Source organism: Heptranchias perlo, chromosome 3, assembly GCF_035084215.1.
Source record: "Heptranchias perlo isolate sHepPer1 chromosome 3, sHepPer1.hap1, whole genome shotgun sequence".
Classification (NCBI taxonomy): Eukaryota; Metazoa; Chordata; class Chondrichthyes; order Hexanchiformes; family Hexanchidae; genus Heptranchias; species Heptranchias perlo.
In genome coordinates this window covers 137,279,820-137,302,487 of record NC_090327.1, presented here as the reverse complement: position 1 = coordinate 137,302,487, position 22,668 = coordinate 137,279,820, and the positions used below count along the sequence as shown (strand labels likewise).

The 22,668-nt window shown below is 42.8% G+C and overlaps 1 protein-coding gene across 1 annotated transcript in view; it reads right to left on the bottom strand.

Moving 5' to 3' along the window:
- LOC137320260 (sorting nexin-31-like) overlaps nucleotides 1-22,668 on the bottom strand; it is a 94,138-nt gene that overhangs the window by 4,963 nt on the left and 66,507 nt on the right. Inside the window, exons 8-12 of the mRNA XM_067982041.1 lie at nucleotides 20,924-20,993; nucleotides 19,823-19,915; nucleotides 18,096-18,299; nucleotides 13,972-14,070; nucleotides 8,058-8,135 (exon numbers count right to left, since the gene is read on the bottom strand). Coding sequence (XP_067838142.1) covers nucleotides 8,058-8,135; nucleotides 13,972-14,070; nucleotides 18,096-18,299; nucleotides 19,823-19,915; nucleotides 20,924-20,993 — 544 coding nt within the window. The remainder of the gene's footprint in view (nucleotides 1-8,057; nucleotides 8,136-13,971; nucleotides 14,071-18,095; nucleotides 18,300-19,822; nucleotides 19,916-20,923; nucleotides 20,994-22,668) is intronic.

Below are 22,668 nucleotides of genomic sequence, written 5' to 3'. Positions count from 1 at the left end.
AGCTGAACACAACACTCTGAGGACATTTTTTTTGAGTTAGCGCTCTTATTTTGGTGGAGGTACACAAAAAAGTTGAAGTGTGTTGCAATGTGAATTGTTGAGAAATGTGTACATACCAGAAACTAAAGCTACAATTCCTCTTAAATGTTTACAGTTTCTAACACGGCTTCATGAATTACTGACAAACAACATCTGTGGTGTAAATATGATGCAAGCAAGTTTCATTTCAATTCTTTGATGAACAAGTACAACAATTAACCTTTTATGTACAGATCAAGTTCATCTTGAATATTAAAAACAAAACAACATTTTTTTTAAAATGAAGACTTTGGGCAAGAAATCCTCCCAGTAAATTCAAAAAGTTGAAAGAAAGTGCACTCATTAATCCTAGATGGATATATATATATATATATATATTAATGATCTGGACTTGTGTATACAGGGCATAACTTCAAAGTTTGCAGATGACACGACTCTCAGAAATGTAGTAAACAATGTGGAGGATAGTAACACACTTCAGGAGGACATAGACAGACTGGTGAAATGGGCAGATGAAATTTAACACAGAAAAGTGTGAAGCAATACATTTTGGTAGGAAAATGAGGAGGTACAATTTTAAAGGGGGTGCAAGAACAGAGACCTGGGGGTGTATGTACACAAATCTGTGAAGGTGGCAGGACAAGTTGAGAAGACTGTTTAAAAAAAGCATATGATCCTAGGCTTTATTAATAGAGGCATAGAGTACAAAAGCAAGGAGGTTATGCTAAACCTTTATAAAACACTGGTGAGGCCTCAGCTGGAGTATTGTGTCCAATTCTGGGCACCACACTTTAGGAAGGATGTCAAGGCCTTAGAGAGGGTGCAGAGGAGATTTACCAGAATGGTACCAGGGATGAGGGACTTCAGTTATGTGGAGAGTCTGGAGAAGCTGGGGTTGTTCTGATTAGAACAGAAAAGATTAAGGGGAGATTTGATAGAGGTGTTCAAAATCATGAACTGTTTTGACAGAGTAAATAAGGAGAAACTGTTTCCAGTGGTAGAAGGGTCGGTAACCAGAGGACACAGATTTAAGGTGATCGGCAAAAGAACCAGAGGCGACACGAGGAAACATTTTTTTACACAGCGAGTTGGCATGCACTGCCTGAAAGGGAGGTGGAAGCAGATTCAATAGTAACTTTCAAAAGGGAATTGGATAAATACTAGAAGGGAAAAAAATTGCAGGGCTATGGGGAAAGAGCAGGGGAATGGGACTAATTGGATAGTTAATTGAAGAAAAAAAAAACTGGCTCAGATTTGATATGTGAAATGGCCTGTTTCTGTGCTGTAATATTCTATCATTCTATGAAAACTTTCCTTCATTGAGTCCAAGCTCAGGGAGTGGTTTAGAAATGTTGGTGCTGAGCTGAGTTTAGCACGATGTGCCCTGTGAGAAGTGTCCCAAACACTGAGCCCCTGGCCCTTTGTGCGATCTCTCGGTTTGGTTCAGGCCAGTTTTGAAGATTGAAGTTTGAAGTCCAAGTACAGATCAGCTCTGACTGAGGCTTCCAGTTTAGAGTTATCAACTTCCCACAGAAACAGAGTCCAAACCAGAGTCCAAAGGAGATGGGGAGGGAGACGGAGCCTGTTAAAAGTGGCATTGACTGGGGAGTCTGACCGTACCAGGGGGATTCTGGCTGTAGTTATAGGGTCAATATCACCAGGTAATAGGATTACTACTAGTTACATGTACGATATTGGGGCATTACACTTATTACGACCAATAACATATAGACTATCAGTGAGTTACTGCATTACTGTTGGTTATGAGGGGAATCTGAGTGTTACCACATTACGACTAGTAATTTCCACGAGTTACTATTAGTGACTGGTGGAATCAAAGTTCCTCCGAACTCTGGTTTTCCCCCTGCAAATCCCTCCTACTCCTTCTGTTTTCCCCTCTTCCCTTCTTTACCTGGTGCCCTCCTGATTCTCGGAATTTCTTGCACAACAGCTGTTGGTGCAAAACCACGAACAAAGATACTCAACTACAGGGGACCCAACCTTTATAAGGTAAAGGCAGTAATATTTGCAGACGTCCCTTGGTCAGACGTCTAGGAATACCTCCAACTAGCGTTAGCAACCTTACTCTGAGCTAGCAGATCTCAGCCAGGGTGACAGTAGGGGCACTACAATTGTCCTCAGTGCCCTGGGTTAGAGAGGGGGATGTAAACCCACCCCCCCACCCCAGAAAACTCCTGGTTTCTAATTCTACTGGAAGTGCGGCCGTGGGACCATTTGGGGCGGACAGGATTGGGCTCAGCTGTGGTATCTCCTGCAATTGAATAGAATGTCAACAGTCGCTGCAATGGTCAACAACAATGTGCATTTATACAGCACCTTTAACATAGTAGAACGTCCCAAGGTGCTTCACAGGAGCGATTATCAAACAAAATTTGACATCGAGCCACATAAAGAGATATTAGGACAGGTGACCAAAAGCTTGTTCAAAGAGGCAGGTTTTAAGGATCGACTTAAAAAGAGGAGAGAGAGAGAGAGATGGAGAGGCAGAGAGGTTTAGGGAGGGAACTCCAGAGCTTAGGGCCTGGGCAGCTGAAGGCACAGCCGTCAATGGTGGGACAATGGAAATCAGGAATGTGCAAGAGGCCAGAATTGGAGGAGCGCAGAGATCTCGGAGGGTTGTAGGGCTGGAGGAGATTTACAGGGACAGGGAGGGGCGAGGCCATGGAGGGGTTTGAACACAAGGATGAGAATTGTAAATTCAAGGCATGAAAAATGACCACTTGGGTGAAAAACTGAAAGGTGTTGGTGCCTGTGGAACTGTATCCCAGGAAGGTTTCAACACCTCGAGTGGGGAGGGGAGAATTTTTTTTTTTAAATGGTCAGATTGGATCCTGAAACAGAATCGGAAATATTGTGAGCTGGGTAAGCTGACAGGAACGCTGGAGCAAGAAAAGGTCAAAGTTCTCAAAACTCTTGTTAATTTGCATATAAAAATCTTTGCTGAAAAAAATAACAGCGTGTTATTAATGTGCAACTTGTGGCGAGGAAGAGATACCCCGTGAATTGCAAATCGCCACAAGTTGTTGGACGATTTACACTGCTCCGCTGCTAACTTCTCGCCTTTAACCTCCCCATGAGTTTCATGAAGTTGCTGCATTTGCACATTAATTGCCCATTAAACTTGCCACAGAAAGTTAACAGAAAGGGTAGACAAGGGTAATGCAGTAGATGTAATATATTTGGATTTTCAAAAGGCCTTCGATAAGGTATCGCGTATCATGACTAAGGTCAGAGCATGTGGAGTCAGGGGACAAGTAGCAGGATGGGTAGCAAGCTGGCTATGAAACATAGGAGATGGGGTTAAAGGTAGTTACTCAGACTGGCAAAAGGTGGGAAGTGGTTTTCCACAAGGATTGGTGCTGGGACTGTTGTTCACTAATTACATAAACAATTTGGACTCAGGAATCTGAAGTACAATTTCAAAATTTGCGGACGACACCTAATTTGGGGGTATAGTTAAAACCGAGGAGGACTGCGACAAAGTACAGGAAGATGCTAATAAACTCACAGAATCGGCGTGTAAATGGCAAATGAATTTCAATGTACATAAGTGTGAGGTGGTACATGTTGTTAGGAAGAATAAGGAGGCCACATACTCTTTGGAAAATAACTTCTTGGGTAGAGGAGCAGAGGGATCTGAGGGTACAGATACACAAATCACGAAAAGTAGCGACGCAGATTAATAAGGCCATAAAAAAAGCAAACAAAGCACTGGGATTGATTTCTAGAGGGATAAAATTGAAAAGCAGGGAAGCTATGTTAAACTTGCATCGAGTCATAGAATGGTTACAGCACGGAAGGAGGCCATTCGGCCCGACGACTCTGTGCTGGCTCTTTGCAAGAGCAATCCAGCTAGTCCCACTCCCCCGTAGTCCTGCAAATTTTTTTCTTTCAAGTTCCACTTTGAAGGCCATGATTGAATCTGCCTCCACCACCCCCTCGGGCAGTGCATTCCAGATCATAACGACTCGCTGTGTAAAATTTTTTTCCTCATGTCACCTTTGGTTCTTTTGCCAATCATCTTAAATCTATGTCCTCTGGTTCTTGACCCTTCTGCCAATGGGAACAGTTTCTCTCTATCTACTCTGTCTAGACCCTTCATGATTTTGAATACCTCTATCAAATCTCCACTCAACCATCTCTGTTCCAAGGAGGACAATCCCAGCTTCTCCAGTCTATCCACGTAACTAAAGTCCCTCATCCCTGGAATCATTCTAGTAAATCTCTTCTGCACCCTCTCTAAGGCCTTCACATCCTTCCTAAAGTGTGGTGCCCCGAACTGGACTCAAGTGTTCAGTTCCATTCGTAACCCCTCAAATAATGAAGCAGTCCGTGCCCGCATGCAGCAAGACCTGGACAACATCCAGACTTGGGCTGATAAGTGGCAAGTAACATTCACACCAGACAAGTGCCAGGCAATGACCATCTCCAACAAGAGAGAATCTAACCATCTCCCCTTGACATTCAACGGCATTACCATCGCCAAATTCCCCACCATCAATATCCCGGGGGTCACCATTGACCAGAAACTTAACTGGACAAGCCGCATAAATACTGTGGCTACAAGAGCAGGTCAGAGGCTAGGTATTCTGCAGCGAGTGACTCACCTCCTGACTCTCCAAAGCCTTTCCACCATCTACAAGGCACAAATCAGGAGTGTGATGGAATACTCTCCACTTGCCTGGACGAGTGCAACTCCAACAACACTCAAGAAGCTCGACACCATCCAGGACAAAGCAGCCCGCTTGATTGGCACCCCATCCACTACCCTAAACATTCACTCCCTTCACCACCAGCGCACTGTGGCTGCAGTGTGTACCATCCACAGGATGCACTGTAGCAACTCGCCAAGGCTTCTTCGACAGCACCTCCCAAACCTACGACCTCTACCACCTAGAAGGACAAGGGCAGCAGGCACATGGGAACAACACCATCTGAACATTCCCCACCAAGTCACACACCATTCCGACTTGGAAATATATCGCCGTTTCTTCATCGTCGCTGGGTCAAAATCCTGGAACTCCCTTCCTAACAGCACTGTGGGAGAACCCTTACCCCATGGACTGCAGCGGTTCAAGAAGGCGGCTCACCACTACCTTCTCAAGGGCAATTAAGGATGGGCAATAAATGCTGGCCTCACCAGTGATGCCCACATCCCATGAACAAATAAAAAAAATACTCCAGTAGTGGTCAAACCAGTGTTTTATAAAGGTCCATCATGACTTCCTTGCTTTTGTACTCTATGCCTCTATTTATAAAGCCCAGGACCTGTATGCTTTTTTAACCACTTTCTCAACCTGCCCTGCCACCTTCAAAGATTTGTGCACAAATACCCCCAGATCTCCCTATTCCTGCACCCCTTTTAGAATTGTACCCCTTAGTTTATATTGCCTCTCCTCGTTCTTCCTATCAAAATGTATCACTTCACAATTCTCTGTGTTAAATTTCATCTGCCATATGTCCGCCCATTCCACCAGCCTGTCTATGTCCTCTTGAAGTCTATCACTATCCTCCTCATTGTTCACTACGCCTCCAAGTTTTGTCATCTGCAAATTTGGAAATTGTGCCCTGTACACCCAAGTTCAAGTCATATATATATATATATATATATATATATATATATATGACTAGGGCCATTGCTTTTCTTGAGATATATATATATATATCTCAAGAAAAGCAATGGCCCTAGTCCCGACCCCTGGGGAACACCACTGTACACCTCCCTCCAGTCTGAAAAACAACCGTTCACCACTACTCTCTGTTTCCTGTCACTTAGCCAATTTCGTATCCGTGCTGCCTCTGCCCCTTTTATTCGATGGGCTTCAATTTTGCTGACAAGCCTATTAATGCTGCACTTTATCAAACGCCTTTTGGAAGTCCATATACACCACATCAACTGCATTGCCCTCATCAACCCACTCTGCTACCTCAACAAAAACTTAATCAAGTTAGTTGCACACAATTTGCCTTTAACAAATCCGTGCTGGCTTTCTTTAATTAATCCACACTTGTCCAAGCAACTATTAACTTTGTCCGGATTATCATTTCTATAAAACCTTGGTTAGACCACATTTGGTGTACTGTGAACAGTTCTGGTCTCCATATAATAAAAAGGATATAGAGGCACTGGAGAAGGTGCAAAAAAGATTTACTAGGATGATACCAGAACTGAGAGGTCATACCTATCAGGAAACAGGCTGGGGCTCTTTTCTCTTGAAAAAAGACTGAGGGCTGACCTGATAGAGGTCTCCAAGATTATTAAAGGGTTTGATACGGTAGACATAGAGAAGATGTTTCCACTTGCAGGGGAGACCAGAACTTGGGTCCATAAATATAAGGTAGTCACTAATAAATCCAATAGGGAATTCAGGAAAAACTTCTTTATCCAGAGAGTGGTTAGAATGTGGAACTTGCTACCACAAGGAGTGGTTGAGGCAAATAGCAAAGATGCATTTAAGAGGAAGCTAGATAAACACATGAGGGAGAAAGGAATAGAAGGATATGCTGATAGGGTGAGATGAAGGGTGGGAGGAGGCTCGTGTGGAGCATAAACACCGGCATGGACCTGGTGGGCCGAATGGCCTGTTTCTGTGCTGTACATTTGATGTAATTCTATCTAAGTTAAATCCAGTAATTAATAGCATGATCATTGTTAATGACTGCCAAACAACCTCTCTGGCCCAGAAAGTGAACAATTAAAAATGTGGAGTCTCATTCCTTCAGGAAGTGAATTGTTGTTGGAGGTTTTTTAAATGTCAAATTTTAAATTTTTTCTTACTTTTCCTTTCTGTCTCTTTTTTTTCCTCTCTCTCTCTCTTAATCCACTATTTCTTTCCCTCTCTCTATTTCTCTTTCTGTACCTGATTGGACTCTAACTCACCCTCCTTCTCTGTCATTCCTCCGTTTATTTCTCAATCTTTAAATCTCATTGATTAAGGAGATACCCTGTTGGTCCCGACGTTCACTGAGGTCCCAGGTGCCCTCTTACCCTCATTACAACTTTGCACTTCCAGCAACTTACAGGGTAAAAAAATGTTTTGAGGTGAGGGGTGCAGGAAAAAAAGTCTAACTAACCAGGCACGCAGCAAGATGCCCCGCTCCCAGCAATGTCTGGGCCCCAATATGTTTATCTAAGAATCAAACAACGGCCATGGGCACAAACTCAAAATGCGAGACCTAAAAAGGCACCCAATGTCAAACCCATTTTGTCAATTTCAAAAAATGCCCACGTATTCTGCCAATCTCATTAGAATACGCCCAAATTTAAAATGGGTGTAAATGGGCAGAAATCAGCAGAAACAATCAGGGCCCAAGTAGCCGACAAACCCACACCAGTATAATTCTTCTTTGAGTCTTAAAATTTAAGTTTCAACTCATTTAACCATCATTCATGCACATCAGGCACAGCAGGTTTAAGAACCTGCAATCAGGGAAGCATTTCAATTTTTAATGTGACTTTTACTTGTGCTATAAAAATCCATTAAAAAAAAGAGAACAGGTATCAGTGAGGATAAACTCTTTAAAAAAACGCTCAAAAAATTGCAATTAAAAGACCAGAAAAATGATTTTGTTTCCTGCTGAGCCTGAAAATCTGGTCATAATGTCGAGAGATCCCCAAACAAGTGCAATTGGAGGATATTCGTATTTCAGAGTCAAGGGCACAGCCAGCCTTGTGGGCGAAGGTTAGTTTGGAGGAAGGGTTTGATGGACAGACGGAAAAGATTGAGAAGACTTGGTCTTATTGTAGTTACACGCGTAACTTATTTACCCCCAAAATTCCACCATCTTTTAAGCCACGCAATTTGCTTGCGCCCAGATTACGGGCGTATCTCATTGGTTAAGGCGTAAATCGACCAGCAAATTCTGGAAATTCGTAACTCACGGCATATCTCTTAATCCCCTGAAGTTGCTGGCCGATTTGTACAATAATAACGGCGTGCGCTGTTAACCCACCGTTGTTTTACCAGCAAAATCCGGCCCATTATTTTAATACCTACCATTTCTGTGCAGCCCTCAGATATCTTCATCAGTTTTCCTATTATGATGTCCTGTATGCACGTACTCAGTAGAAAGGCCTGAAAAAGTTTATCCATTAGTGATGGTTATGCCGGAAACAAAATAGACATTTGTTCAAATATAACAGCTTGATTGCTTTGACAATGCCTTGTCCATCTGCTAGGTGCAATGCACTGCCCAACTAAGCCATCCCCTGTGCTCCAATATGGAGCGCCACTCGGCTAACCTGAAAACAATTTTGGGTTAGAAGCAAAACTGCAGGCAAAGCAGCAAGTGAGAGCTCCAATGCCCTGCAGTATGGAATAGTCAAGTGCTCAATCATGCATCAAAAAATGACATGGTAATTATTCACATTGACTTCAGCCATGTTGTCACAATAGAGTTAAAAAGCAAAGGGGTAGGGGGGAATCAGAAGTCTCCCTCGCTGCTGTTTTGCTCTTCCAATGGGCGGGTTCAGATCGGCAGTGATGGAGGCCAAGGTGCAGGTTGCCTGCCCAAGCTCATAGCTGTGAATTATATATGGTGAGCGTAGAAAGGGACAAAATAGAAGTCTATAAAATTAACAGCTTTGGTTGCTCTTTCGCTGTAGCAGTAAACTGCTGGACTTCCAAATGGAAGGCCTGAGTTTGTTTGAACTTTACCAACTCCACTGATGTTTCTCAGTTCTCACTGTGCCATTAAATAGAGCACTTCTTAGAAATAAAGTGTGTGCAGCAGGTAATCGCAAGAGCTGGTCCAACCTCAAAATGTACCTTTCTTAATATTTTTATTGCTACGACCGGGTATTATATCAGATGGCAACTGTGCAGAAATCTGTAGCTCAGACTGTCCTACACTCTCAAATAAAGTAGTGTGGGAAAGGAGGGGAACACAACTGTAGTGATAATCTAAAGGACAGCACATGTACAAGAATCGTGAATGGACCACAACTAAAAAAATGAGGAAACATTTAGGCATTTATAGAGAAAATACAGTTTCCTCCAAATTTAGTTTCTATAGGAACCAACAATTTCAGTAGAGGAAGTCACGCAGCAAGAAGCTTTTTTAAAAGAATATTAAAGTAGCAGGGGAGTGTTTGAGCAAATGAATGGAATCCAGTACATCGTAGAATAATTATTGAAATTTCCAATCCTATTTCATTCTTGCTTCTGGAGGTTGACGAAAAGCCTCCATTCAGATAATTGTTTGCTTTTTTTTTTGAGATGCTCGTTTAGATGATCATTGCTAGTAGTTCCTTCATCAATGTTCTCTGCAGCCAGGAACATGAGTCCCGAAGGCTATGTTGCCTACCCGGTGCCAGGGTTAAGGACATCTCCTCCGGGCTGGAGAAGAACTTGGAGTGGGAGGGGGAGGATCCAGTTGTCGTGGTCCACGTAGGTAACAACGACATAGGTAGGACCAAGAAAAAGGTTCTGCTGAGGGAGTTTGAGCAGCTAGGGACTAAATTAAAAAGCAGAACCACAAAGGTAATAATCTCTGGATTATTACCTGATCCACGAGCAAATTGGCACAGGGTAAATCAGATCAGAGAGATGAATGCGTGGCTCAAAGATTAGTGTGGGAGAAGTGGGTCTCGATTCATGGGGCACTGGCACCAGTACTGGGGAAAGAGAGAGCTGTTCCGTTGGGACGGACTACACCTGAACCATGCTGGGACCAGAGTTCTAGCGAATCGAATAACTAGGGAGGTAGGTAGGGCTTTAAACTAAATAAGGGGGGGGTCCCGTTGGAGAGAAATCTAGAATGCTAAAGAGAAAAGACAAGGAAGCAGTGCAGGAAAGTGATTGGGGTAAGGATAACCAGATTGTGTCAGGAAGGGACAGAGCGCACAAACAAAAGACAACAAATAGGGTCCGGATAAGAAAAAATGGTAATAAGACAAATAGGGCCATAGTACAAAAAAATGTTAAGGTGTCTAAAAATGTTAAAAAGACAAATCTAAAGGCACTGTATCTGAATGCACGAAGCATTCATAATAAGGTAGACAAATTAACAGCGCAAATAGATGTAAACAGATATGAGATAATTACAATTACAGAGATGTGGCTGCAGAGTGACCAAGGCTGGGAGCTGAATCAGAGCAATAGTGAGAAAGGATATTGGCTCAGAAAATCAAGATGTAGAATCAGTCTGGGTGGAGTTAAGAAGCACCAAGGGGCAGAAAACACTGGTAGGAGTTGTCTATAGGCCTCCAAACAGTAGTGGTAATGTAGGGGACGGCATCAAACAGGAAATTAGAGATGCATGTAACAAGGGTACTACAGTAATCATAGGTGACTTTAATCTGCATAAAGACTGGCCAAACCAAATTAGCAATAATACTGTGGAGGATGAATTCCCAGAGTGTGTACGAGATGGTTTTTTAGACCAGCACGTTGAGGAGCCAACCAGGGAACAAGCTATCCTAGATTGGGTATTGTGCAATGAGAAGGGGTTAATTAATAATCTTGTTGTGCAATGTCCTTTAGGGAAGAGTGACATAACATGATGGAATTCTTCATTAAGATGGAATGTGAAGTAGTCCAATCCGAAACTCGGGTCCCAAGTCTAAAGAAAGGAAACTACGAAGGTATGAGGAGTGAGTTGGCTATGACAGCTTCATTAAAGCTTCATTAAAAGGCATGACTGTGACTAGGCAATGGCTAACATTTGAGGAATGAATGCATGAATTGCAACAATTATACATTCCTTTCTGGCGCAAAAACACAAAAAGGAAAAGTGGCCCAACCATGGCTAACAAAAGAAATTAAGGATAGTATTAGATCCAAAGAGGAATCATATAAAGTTGCCAGAAAAAGTAGCAAGCCTGAAGATTGGGAGCAGTTTAGAATTCAGCAAAAAAGGACCAAGAGATTGATTAAGAGGGGAAAAAGAGTATAAGAGTAAACTTGCAAGGAACATAAAAGTGGACTGTAAAAGCTTCTACAAGCATGTAAAAAGACAAAGATTAGCGTAGACACATGTATGTCCCTCACAGTCAGAAACAGGAGAATTTATAATGGGGAACAGGGAAATGGCAGAGCAATTAAACAAATACTTTGGTTCTGTCTTCACAGAAGAGGACACAAATTACTTCCCAGAAATGCCAGGGAACCAAGGGACCAGTGAGAAGGAGGAATTTAAGGAAATTAGTATTAGTAACAAAATAGTGCTGGAGAAATTAATGGGACTGAAAGCCAATAAATCCCCAGGGCCTGATAATCTACATCCCAGAGTATTAAAAGAGGTCGCCATGGAAATAGTGGATGCATTAGTTGTCATCTTCCAAAATTCTATAGATTATGGAACAGTTCCTGCAGATTGGAGGGTGGCAAATGTAACCCCACTATTTAAAAAAGGAGGGAGAGAAAACAGGGAACCACAGACTGGTCAGCCTAACATCAGTAGTAGGGAAAATGCTAGAGTCTATTATAAAGGATGTGATCACAGGACACTTAGAAAATATCAACGGGATTAGACAAAGTCAACATGGATTTATGAAAGGGAAATCATGTTTGACAAACCTACTGGAGTTTTTTGAGGATGTAACTGATAGAATAGATAAGGGAGAACTGGTGGATGTGATTTATTTGGATTTGCAGAAGGCCTTTGATAAGTCCCACATAAGAGGTTAATGTGCAAAATTAAAGCACATGGGATTGGGGGTAATATACTGGCATGGATTGAAAATTGGTTAACAGACAGGAAACAGAGAGTAGGAATAAATGGGTCTTTTTCGGGGTGGCAGGCGGTGACTCGTGGGGTACCGCAGGGATCAGTGCTTGGACCCCAGCTGAACACGGTGATTGCCTTGGCAACGGGCAGTTGCAGGGGCAGTCTGTAAACACCATGTATTGTTCTATATGTATAAATGCGTAGGCTTCAAGGAGCTCCTGAACATTTACCTGAGGAAGGAGGAAGTCTCCGAAAGCTTGTGAATTTAAAATAAAATTGCTGGACTATAACTTGGTGTTGTAAAATTGTTTACAATTTGGACCCCAGCTATTCACAATATATATCAATGATTGGATGAGGGAACCAAATGTAATATTTCCAAGTTTGCTGACGACACAAAACTGGGTGGGATCGTGAATTGTGAGGAGGATGCAAAGAGGCTTCAAGGCGATTTAGACAAGTTCAGTGAGTGGGCAAATACATGGCAGATGCAGTATAATGTGGATAAATGTGAAGTTATCCACTTCGGAAGGAAAAACAGAAATGCAGAGCATTATTTAAATAGTGATAGATTGGGGAATGTTGATGTACAAAGGGACCTGGGTGTCCTTGTACACCAGTCACTGAAAGCAAACATGCAGGTGCAGCAAGCAGTTCGGAAGGCAAATAGTATGTTGGCCTTCATTGCACTAGGATTTGAGTACAGGAGCAAGGATGTCTTACTACAGTTATACAGGGCCTTGGTGAGACCACACCTGGAGTATTGTGTGCAGTTTTGGTCTCCTTACCTAAGGAAGGATATACTTGCCATAGAGGGAGTGCAGCCAAGGTTCACCAGTCTGATTCCTGGGACGGCAGGACTGTCGTATGAGGAGAGATTGGGTCGACTTAGCCTGTATTCACTCGAGTTTAGAAGAATGAGAGGGGATCTCATTGAAACATAAAATTCTAACAGGGCCAGACAGACTGGATGCAGGGAGGATGTTTCCCCTGGCTGGCGGGGGGGTCCAGAATGAGGGGGTCACAGTCTCAGGATACGGGGTAGGACATTTAGGACTGAGATGAGGAGAAATTTCTTCACTCAGAGGGTGGTGAACCTGTGGAATTCTCTACCACAGAAGGCTGTGGAGGCCAAGTTACTGAATATATTTAAGAAGGAGCTGGATAGATTTCTAGACACAAAAGGCATCAAGGGCTATGGGGAGAGAGCAGGAATATGGTATTGAGATAGAGGATCAGCCATGATCATATTGAATGGCGGAGCAGGCTCGAAGGGCCGAATGGCCAACTCCTGCTCCTATTTTCTATGTTTCTATGTTTCAATATATTGTGGTGGTGCGTTCTGATCAATACAGGAAGTGACTGCCTCCTAGATGGTTTTCCCTTCTCCCTCCAAATGACCTCATCAAATCTGGTGAACCAGCCCCCCCTCCAGGGAGGAAACCTAAGTAGGAACAAAGGATGAACTAGATGGGCCGAATGGCCTCCCTCATCTGTAATTATCTTTGGGAAATTTCAGTTAAGATGATAATTGAGATCCTGGTTGATGAGTGTCCAACATTCAATGATGTTGCTATCAGAGTGGCCCAAACTGATATACTTGTTTACGAGTGGACCCAAGACTCGCGAGAATAAATCCTATATCAAGTATGGAAAATATTCAGTAAACGCAAAGATGTTTCGTTACCGATAACGGCAGCGAGAAAATAGCTCAAATTCCTGGTGGACTGCTACACCACTGGAAACGCAGTGGGGCAGGACCTCTGCCGACCAACTGGCCCCGCTGTCGACCACTGTCCAAAATCCTGCCGTCGGGGCTATTTAACATATTTGGGGCAGGTGCCAACCTTGTTTTGGAGCAACTGGGTGCCCAGAGAAATATCTGTGCACCTTGCCAAGCCAAGGTTAAAAAGGACTGAAATACCCAAAATCAAAGTTCCTGCTTTCCCAGCAGTGATAAATCGTTCAGTGATTCTATAATTAAATGTGGTGATGATCACTTGCAGGAAAGTGGAAAACCTCTAGAATAAAGGGTGCTCTTCTCAAATGCTCAAAAGCGAGGAGAGACACTCTCATTTTCTTTGTCCTACATCCACAAGCTTCAAAAACTTTGCATGCAAATAGTTCTAATAGGATTCAGAACCATCCTTAATGATCCAAGCAGTTGGGAACAAACAGTGTTGCTCAGTTGGTTTGGTTTCCTACTCTTTGTGCTACACTAAGTGCCAGTGCTGAACAAACCTGGTGAGTGCAAATTGTGATCCATCGCCATGAATCTCGGCTATCTTGATATTCAAAACTCAGTTCCGGTTTCAGTTCCATTTCTTCTTGTATTGGAATCTATAAAAGAAAACGAGAAATTATTTGCACAGAGCTAAAGTTAGACAAACAGTAAAACTCATGTTTTTGCATTGCAGGTCACCAGAGTTGCAATTTATTGTAACATCTAGATTCCCGAAATTTAACTGCAGCTTTAAACATTTCTTCACGCAAAGCAAAACCCTAAATAAAACAAAAAAAAAAATCAAAAGCAAAATACTGCGGATGCTGGAAATCTGAAATATAAACAGAAAACGCTGGAGAAGCTCAGCATCTGTGGAGGAAGGAACAGAGTTAACCTTTCAGGTCGAAGACCTTTCGACAGAACACCCTCGATATAACATCTGATTTTGATATGATTAAAAACAATTTCTGAAGTAAAGCTCCTTTTTTCCCACCCCTCATGTTGCCGGCAAACAAGCAGATTTTCTATTCAAAATTGCCATGAAAATACAAATTCAGATGTTAATTTGGAAACGTCTTCTCTTGCATAATTCAAGCAATAACTACCGAGAGATTCTGTCCTTCATCAATATTATACATTGAAACAGCCTTCAGGATATACCGCGCATGCACCCGCCCACCCACACATACGTACATACAGTAACCTGGCTTTCTTGTAGCATTGATCATGGCAAGTGAGATGATATTGTTTATTGGAAGTTGTTATTGGATGTAAGAGTTTTGGGTGAGCTGTGGGAAATGGCTAAATAGTTAGAGAAGTAAGAAATTGCGGTGAGTGCAGAGTTTAGGGAGAGTGGTCAATACTTAGGAAGGAAGGTGTCGAGAATTTCGGAGGGGTTGTTGGTACTTGGGTTGGGGGGAAGGGATTAGTTGAGGGGGTGGACGAAGTGATTGGCAGAGCAGTTAGGGAGACTGAAGTAGTGAGAATTTGGGTTGGGTGGTGTAAACCAGTGAGAATCTGGGCTGGGAGTAATTAGTATTTGGAGCGAGGACATAAGGTATGGGCAGTTGTGGAGGGTAGGGAGAGGGCATTTGGGGAATAGATGGTAGTTGGGGAGAGTGGATTGGAGGGATTGGAGCATAGGTAGAAGTTCGGAGTGAGAGAATGGAAGGAGATTAAAGAGGAGCGATTCGGGGCCATTGTGCAGCAATTGCACGACTCATGAGAACGTCACCTGTGCTCGTAATTTGAGAAAATAAAACCAGTGGTGTAAAAACTGGAGGCACTATCGAGATTTTTAGCAGTGGAGTTTTTTGGAAATGGTGGGTGGTGGTCTGGGAGCATTTTCAGTCAGGAAAGCAGCTTGGCCAGAATGGACTTCTACTTCTCCTGGCTCCATATTAAGGTAATCGAAGAACTTACCGTTTGGTTGGCGGCCTCCAGCGGTCCATTTAAGGGGCACTGGGTAGGCTGCAGCAAGAACCTGAAAAACTGAGGGAAGCATGCCTGGCACATGCTCAGTGCTGACAAGTTTCTGGGCAGGGTCCTGAAACAGGCATTACACCCTTCACTACAATACGCAAGGGTCCTAATGCTTGTTTCAGACATCCGCCAGAGACGCCTGAATGTCGCCAGAGCCAGTATGGCGTTGGATGGATTTCAGACACCGTTTGAGAGCAGGGCATAACCCCACAAAATGAGTAATTTTCACCCCCATTTTTACGCCCATAAAACGGGGCCCGATTTCTCCTTTTAATGCTTCTGTACGTGCGCCAGGCCTTACTTGCACTGAGAGTACAGGCAGAGGCTCCTTTCCCCAGGGCTTTCCTATGCAAACTGCCAGGAGAGTAAGCAACAGTTAAGCTTTCCTCATGTTCCAATTCTTTCTGTTTCTGGCAAAAAGCTCCACCCTGGCTGAGACTGGAAACTCAAATCTGAAGAATCCATATCCAACCACTTCATGCGAGCAATTCACAAACACTCCACTTCAGTCACTTTACATATACATTCAGTGCGACTGGTTACTTGAACATAAAAAATATTCAATTATCCATGTATCAACCGGTGTTCTACTGAACTAAAAAGTCCAGAAAGTTTGGAGAGATAAGGAGGAGGCAGGCCCTACTTGTGGCATCCCTGTCCCCAGGATAAGAAGGGGTGGGAGTGGGGCAAATTAGCCAGATTTCCTGCCCATGATCATTATTCAGTGCGCTTGTTTGAAACAACACATAGGTAGACATTAGGGAGGACAGCATCAACCTCAGCTGTGATATCTCTAACAATTAGTTAGCCTTCTGATACTCGGGCCCTCAATTGGACGGGGACAGCTGCCCCAGCACAAGTGCGGTGGAACGGAGTCCCCCATCTGGCAGCTAGTGAGGCCACAGACCCTTGTCCCCTAAACAGGGGGGTGGGGTCATTTGTATGATTAAGGAGGGCACATCACACCAGCAAGGGCACGTCAGCGGCACCCACCCCAATTGCCGAGCCGACGTCAGAGTGGCGACCAGCCTCAGAGGCAAATGAGAAATCAAGGACTGAGAAATCCTGAAATAAAATAGCTTTTTGTCCCCCCTCCCATGGGAGAAATCTGCGACATTTCAAAAGATAATCAATACCTCCTGGGATTTTTCTAGGAATCTGGGACATTTCAAAAGATAATCAATACCTCCTGGGATTTTTCTAGGAATCTGGGACATTTCAAAAGATAATCAATACCTCCTGGGATTTTTCTAGGAATCTGGGACATTTCAAAAGATAATCAATACCTCCTGGGATTTTTCTAGGAATCTGGGACATTTCAAAAGATAATCAATACCTCTTGGGATTTTTCTAGGATTCAGCAGATCGCATGCCAACTCTCGGCTGCTGTGAGATTCACTGAGACCTTATAAAGGCAAAATGGGAAGAATTTCCCAGGGAAATGCCCCCTTGATATTGCAGGATGGGGGGGGGGGGGAAATGGACAGGTGGAAGATTTGCCCCCTCCCCCCCACCGTAATTTAAAAGGGCATTACAATCGGGCGGAGGGGGGGGAGAGCATCCGCTGAAAGCCGGTTCCGTCCCAAATTCCTGCTCACCACCACCCCTGGGTGGAATTCACCCTTTCTGTCCTCAGGCCCCAGGGATTTCAGGGTCTGTCTGTATCCACACACACAAAGCAGTCATGAGCCAATCCCTGTGGAACTGTTATCCCAGGACGTCAAATAAAACTGGAAAAAGAAGCCAAAATAGCTTGGATAACATTGGGATAACTTCCCTTGCTGCATGGATAACCACAGCTATCATCCAAACAAGTGGAAGTAACTCATGTCATTCTAGCTGCCGTGGGAACTTTCCCGTTCCTTCAGATCCGGTACTGCACCTTGCTTCAATCATGCCTGTTTTTTTGCTGTCCGCTTACAATCCCTGGGGAACACCAGTTGTCAAATCCCACCAATGACCATTCATACCCTATATGCCTGTGAGGTACGCTCTGTCTCCTGCCTCCCAACCAAATACCAACAATGTCACAAGGTTACTTCCAATTTCGTGTGTTCACACGTTTGTTAATATTCTCCGGTGCGGAACCTTATCAAATGCCTTCTGACAACATCCATAGACGTTAGTGACCGCCACGTTAGTGACCGCCACGTTAGTGACCGCCACGTTAGTGACCGCCACGTTAGTGACCGCCACGTTAGTGACCGCCTCAAAAAGGTAGGTAGGAGAATTTTCAACTTCAATAAACAACAATTAATTCTCTGTAAACAGTCTCTCTGTTTTCTTTCCAACAGTCAAATAAACCTCAAGCACACGCGTTCCTTCTCATTAGGTGTTATCTGTTGTTGATAGATTTAAATAATTACCAGCCTTGCCCGAAATAAAAGCTTTGACAATTCAATCTCCAGTTTATCTCAAAATCTTTTGAAAGAGGCAAAGAAACTCTTAATTCTTCACAGGATGTAGCATTAAAAATAGAACGGTAAATAAAACATTGAGAAAATATCAGCACCAAGTTTCACAGACGGTGAATAGATTCTTTTAAGGACACAGCACGACGGTATTTTAAACAAACTTTACATCCACCGATAATTACCATTTGCAAAACATGTGGAAATATTTGATCAAATTTGGCTAAAAATGAGAAAGAATTACTTGCCTGTAGATTGACCTTCCAGCATCTTATTCTGTTAACCTTGAAGCTGACCTCTTTGATGTGGTCACTTGGTAACTGGACGCAGCAGTTAATTTCATCATTGCCCATGCGAACAACAGCAGGACAGTTCGGTTCCGGATAATCACAGGTGCAGGCCTCAAGCTGTATGTAACCATGGAACTTCACTTTCTCTATAGATTCAAGGAACTGAGGAATGGCAATTTAAAACAAACAGATAATGATTAACACATAAATTCTCTCTCAAGTTCTTGCCAGCCCAGCAGTAGCTGCGAGCAAACGAAGGTTGATTTGGGCTCTGGAAATCCTGCTATACAGCGGCGTTAAAGCCGATCAAAATTCAGCACGTTTAATTAATCCCAAATATGCTCAGGTCATATAAAATCTATTGAGACTTCGTATTGCAGAAGCTTGATATTGTGGGTTTGCACCCAACAGTACGACCGAGATGGTGGCATCAAATCACAAGGAAGGTCGACAGCAAAGTTTGCTCTTTGCAACAAGTGAGAGGAACACGTCAACTTGTAAACAACATATAATGTCCAATTTGTTTCCCTCTTGTTTTCTTAGAATGAATTTGGATGCTTGGTTTAAAATAATTTAAAACCAAGATTTTTTTTTTAAAAAAGGACTATCTTATTTTGTAGAAGGAATGTAAACTGCGTATTTGATTAAAACATAACTTAAAACGATAGTGCACTGAAAACCAAATCATTAGATTGTAATATGGCTTCAGCATCCAACACAATAACTCACATCCACCCGAGTTAAAAATTCATGAGCTTCCTCCCATTCCTGAACAAGTTTAGAATATTGCCAAAAAGAAAAAAAATAAAGGTTCCTTTCACTCAAGCCTGTAGATTAAACCTTTAAGTGGCATTTTTACAGGCTTTACCCAAATCCCTACAAATTGGCAAAATCCACCTATCGAAAGGCCTCTAATTGACTGGCTTGTTGATTATCATCTGTCTCAGTATAATCTCTGCACAAGTACAGTGCATCCATTTTCATTTCTTGTTAGCAAGAAATAATGTGATGGCCCAGACATTACTGGGAGTGGGACACCTTGCAGCGTGCCTGGTTAGTTAGATTTTTTTCCTGCACCCCTCACCTCAAATTTTTTTTGCCCTGTAAGTTGCTGGATGTGACCTGATAACGAGGGCAACAGGGCATCTGGGACCTTAGTGAACAACGGGACCAACGGGGTATCTCCTTAATCAATGAGATTTAAGGATTGTGAAATAAAGCAGAGGAAGGATGGAGAAGGAGGGTGAATCAGTTTCAAATCAGGTACAGAAAGAGAAATAGAGAGAGGGAAGGAAAGATTGGATTAAAAGAGAGAGTGAAAAAAGAGACAGTGAGAATTTTTTTTTAAATTGTGGTGATTCGCAATTCATGGGGGATCTCTACACAGCTAGTGGTTATGATCTGGAATACACTGCCCGAGGAGGTGGTGGAGGCAGATTCAATCATGGCCTTCAAAAGGGAACTGGATAAGTACTTGAAAGGAAAAAATTTGCAGGGCTACGGGGAAAGGGATTGCTCTTGCATAGAGCCGGCACGGACTCAATGGGCTGAATGGCCTCCTTCCACGCTGTAACCTTTCTATGCTTCTACCTCGCCACAAGTTGCTGGCCGATTTGCACAGGCGTCGTTTACACAGTGTGATTTTTTTCAGTAAATTCCGGCCCATTGAATAAATCTAATCTTACCTCTCTTTTCTTTCCAGCATCCTGGAAAGTTTTCAGTTGCTGGTACTGCTCCTGGGTAGGACTGGTCCAGCCTCTCTCCAGCTCGTACGTAGCCTGAAATGGGGAAAAGAGGGAAGAAAAATAATAACGTTCCTGCTATTGACTATTTTCTAGTCTTTCCAGGGGTGATTTGCTGTATGTTTTTTGTACAAGTGGAGTGAAATTCTGCTTTGTCTTCACATCAGCTGTAATTCATTTATTCAATTACACAACCAACAAACTATGACAAATAACTAATACCTAATTGTTGGAAACATATTTTGCATAAATTCTTACCTCTGCATGCAATTCCCGTCAACTTTTCCCATTATAAATTCCCAGGTCCATGTTTATAATGGAAACTGTCAATGTAAACCTGTCACAGTGTAATTACACCTTTCTGCCAGTGGAGGTGCTGCAGGGGGACGAGTTGTAATTACAGCATGAAAATTTACATAGGCAGTTTCTATTATAAATGTGGACATTAGAATTTATGATGGGAAAAGTTGACAGGAAGCGCACACAGTTGAAAGAGTTTTAAATACACACACACACACACACACACACACACAGCTTCATTCTAATTTCATTTGTTTTGCTAGAGTGAAAGTTTTATGGATAAGTCTAGATATGGATGATCAGTGCATCCCGTGGAGTATATTCTCCTGCTTTATACTTGTGTCTACTTTTTTGCTAAAGTTAGCAAAAAATGGAAAATGTGCCCCATGCTTGCTGCACTCCTGAGAAAGTGGACGTGTCATCTACATATTACAATTGGGGGAGTTGAATAATGTAGGTTTTGATGTTAGATTGATGTCCTGCAATTTTGATAGATTGGAGCCAGAAAAAAATAATCTTGTTGAACAGCGTTATCTAAAGTTAGTCGCCTGTTGCATAAAATTGACGAAGGTTCGTATGGTCCATAATACTACACATTGTTCCTGGTCTGTGGGACAAACAGGTTTGGTGGGTGATTGTCCTTTTATTCTATACGTCTTATGTTCTTATAATATTCAACTGGAGTTCACACCCTGAGCGTTTACGCCACTGCGATTGACGTCCGCAGAAATGGATTTCTCTTACCTGGCTATACAATAGAGTGACACCACCACTACTTCCCAGGAGCACTTTATCCTCCAAGGGATTCGAGTAACTGAGAAGAAAGGAAATGAATCTCATTAATTTGATTAAAACGACTGGAAACCAACTCAATTGGACACGTCTGCAAACACAAAATAAACTTGGCTCGTTCACTGAAGAGGTAGAATTTAATCCATTGACTCTGGTATTCCAAAACTCCAGATGCTGATATTTTGCCCATTTAAGCAGCAGTTTGAGAAGAAATATTACAGCTTTAAATACAAGCCCCGTTTGTTTCTGCATTTTTTTTTCCCACAGATTTTCTTCCTATGGGTTTTTTTCTGATTCTTTTTAACTCTGCTTTACCTTTAATATATATATTTTTTTAAGTGGCATAGATCCCACTTAACAGGGAGGCTGTAGGAATAGCCTTCTTTGTACACTGATGTCCACTAATTTACAATGGATCTCCCCCCTATCCTTTTCAGAACACAAAAGAGCCAAACCTTCATTATCACCCAGGCTAGGAGAAGAGGGCTGCAAACTTACTGTGCACAGGATCATAGATTCAGGGCTGGCTGAAGATGGCAATTATCGTGTCAGGAATAAGGTTTCCCATATCCCTCCCTTAGAAGGAGCTTTCTAGCCAGGGTTCTGATTGCTATTAACTGCTGAAAACGGACACATGAAGACATTAGCCGAGAAGAGGCTGTGATGGCCTCAGTGAACAAACAGTCTGGTAAAACTCATTGTTTAGACTCAGAGATGGATAATGGCCACTAGAACAAGATACTAGAGGGTGCCTGTGGAACCATGTCCCAGTAAGAGTCAATTCTGTCAGGACAGGAGATGGGGAGAACTTTTTTTTTTGAGAAGGGATATCAACTGGGCAAGTGCCATCAAGATCAATCTTTTACAAAAGTTTCAAAACACTTAGAATCACAGAAAATTTACAGCACAGAAGGAGGTCATTCGGCCCATCTTGTCCGCGCCGGCCAAAAATGAGCCACCCAGCCTAATCCCACTTTCCAGCACTTGGTCCATAGCCCTGTAGGTTACGGCACTTCAGGTGCACATCCAGTAATTTTCAAATGAGTTGAGATTTTCTGCCTCTATCACCCTTTCAGGCAGTGAGTTCCAGACCCCCACCACCATCTGGGTGAAAAAATTTCTCCTCAGTTCCTCTCTAATCCTTCTCCCAATCACTTTAAATCTATGCCCCCTGATTATTGAACTCTCTGCTAAGGGAAATAGGCCCTTCCTGTCCACTCAATCTAGGCCTCAATTTTATACACCTCAATTAAATCTCCCCTCAGCCTCCTCTGTTCCAAAGAAAACAACCCCAGCCTATCCAACCTTTTCTCATAGCTAAAATTCTCCAGTCCTGGCAACATCCTTGTAAATCTCCTCTGTAGCCTCTCTAGTGCAATTACATCCTTCCTGTAATGTGGTGACCAGAACTGTATGCAGTACTCAAGCTGTGGCATAACCAGTGTGTTATACAGTTCTAGCATAACCTCCCTGCTTTTATATTCTGTGCCTCAGTTAATAAAGGAAAGTATCTCGTATGCCTTCTTAACCATCTTATCTACCTGTCCTGCTACTTTCAGGGATCTGTGGACATGCACTCCAAGGTCCCTTTGTTCCTCTACACCTCTCAGTATCCTCCCATTTATTGTGAATTCCCTTGGCTTGTTTGCCCTTCCCAAATGCATTACCTCACACTTCTCCAGATTGAATTCCATTTG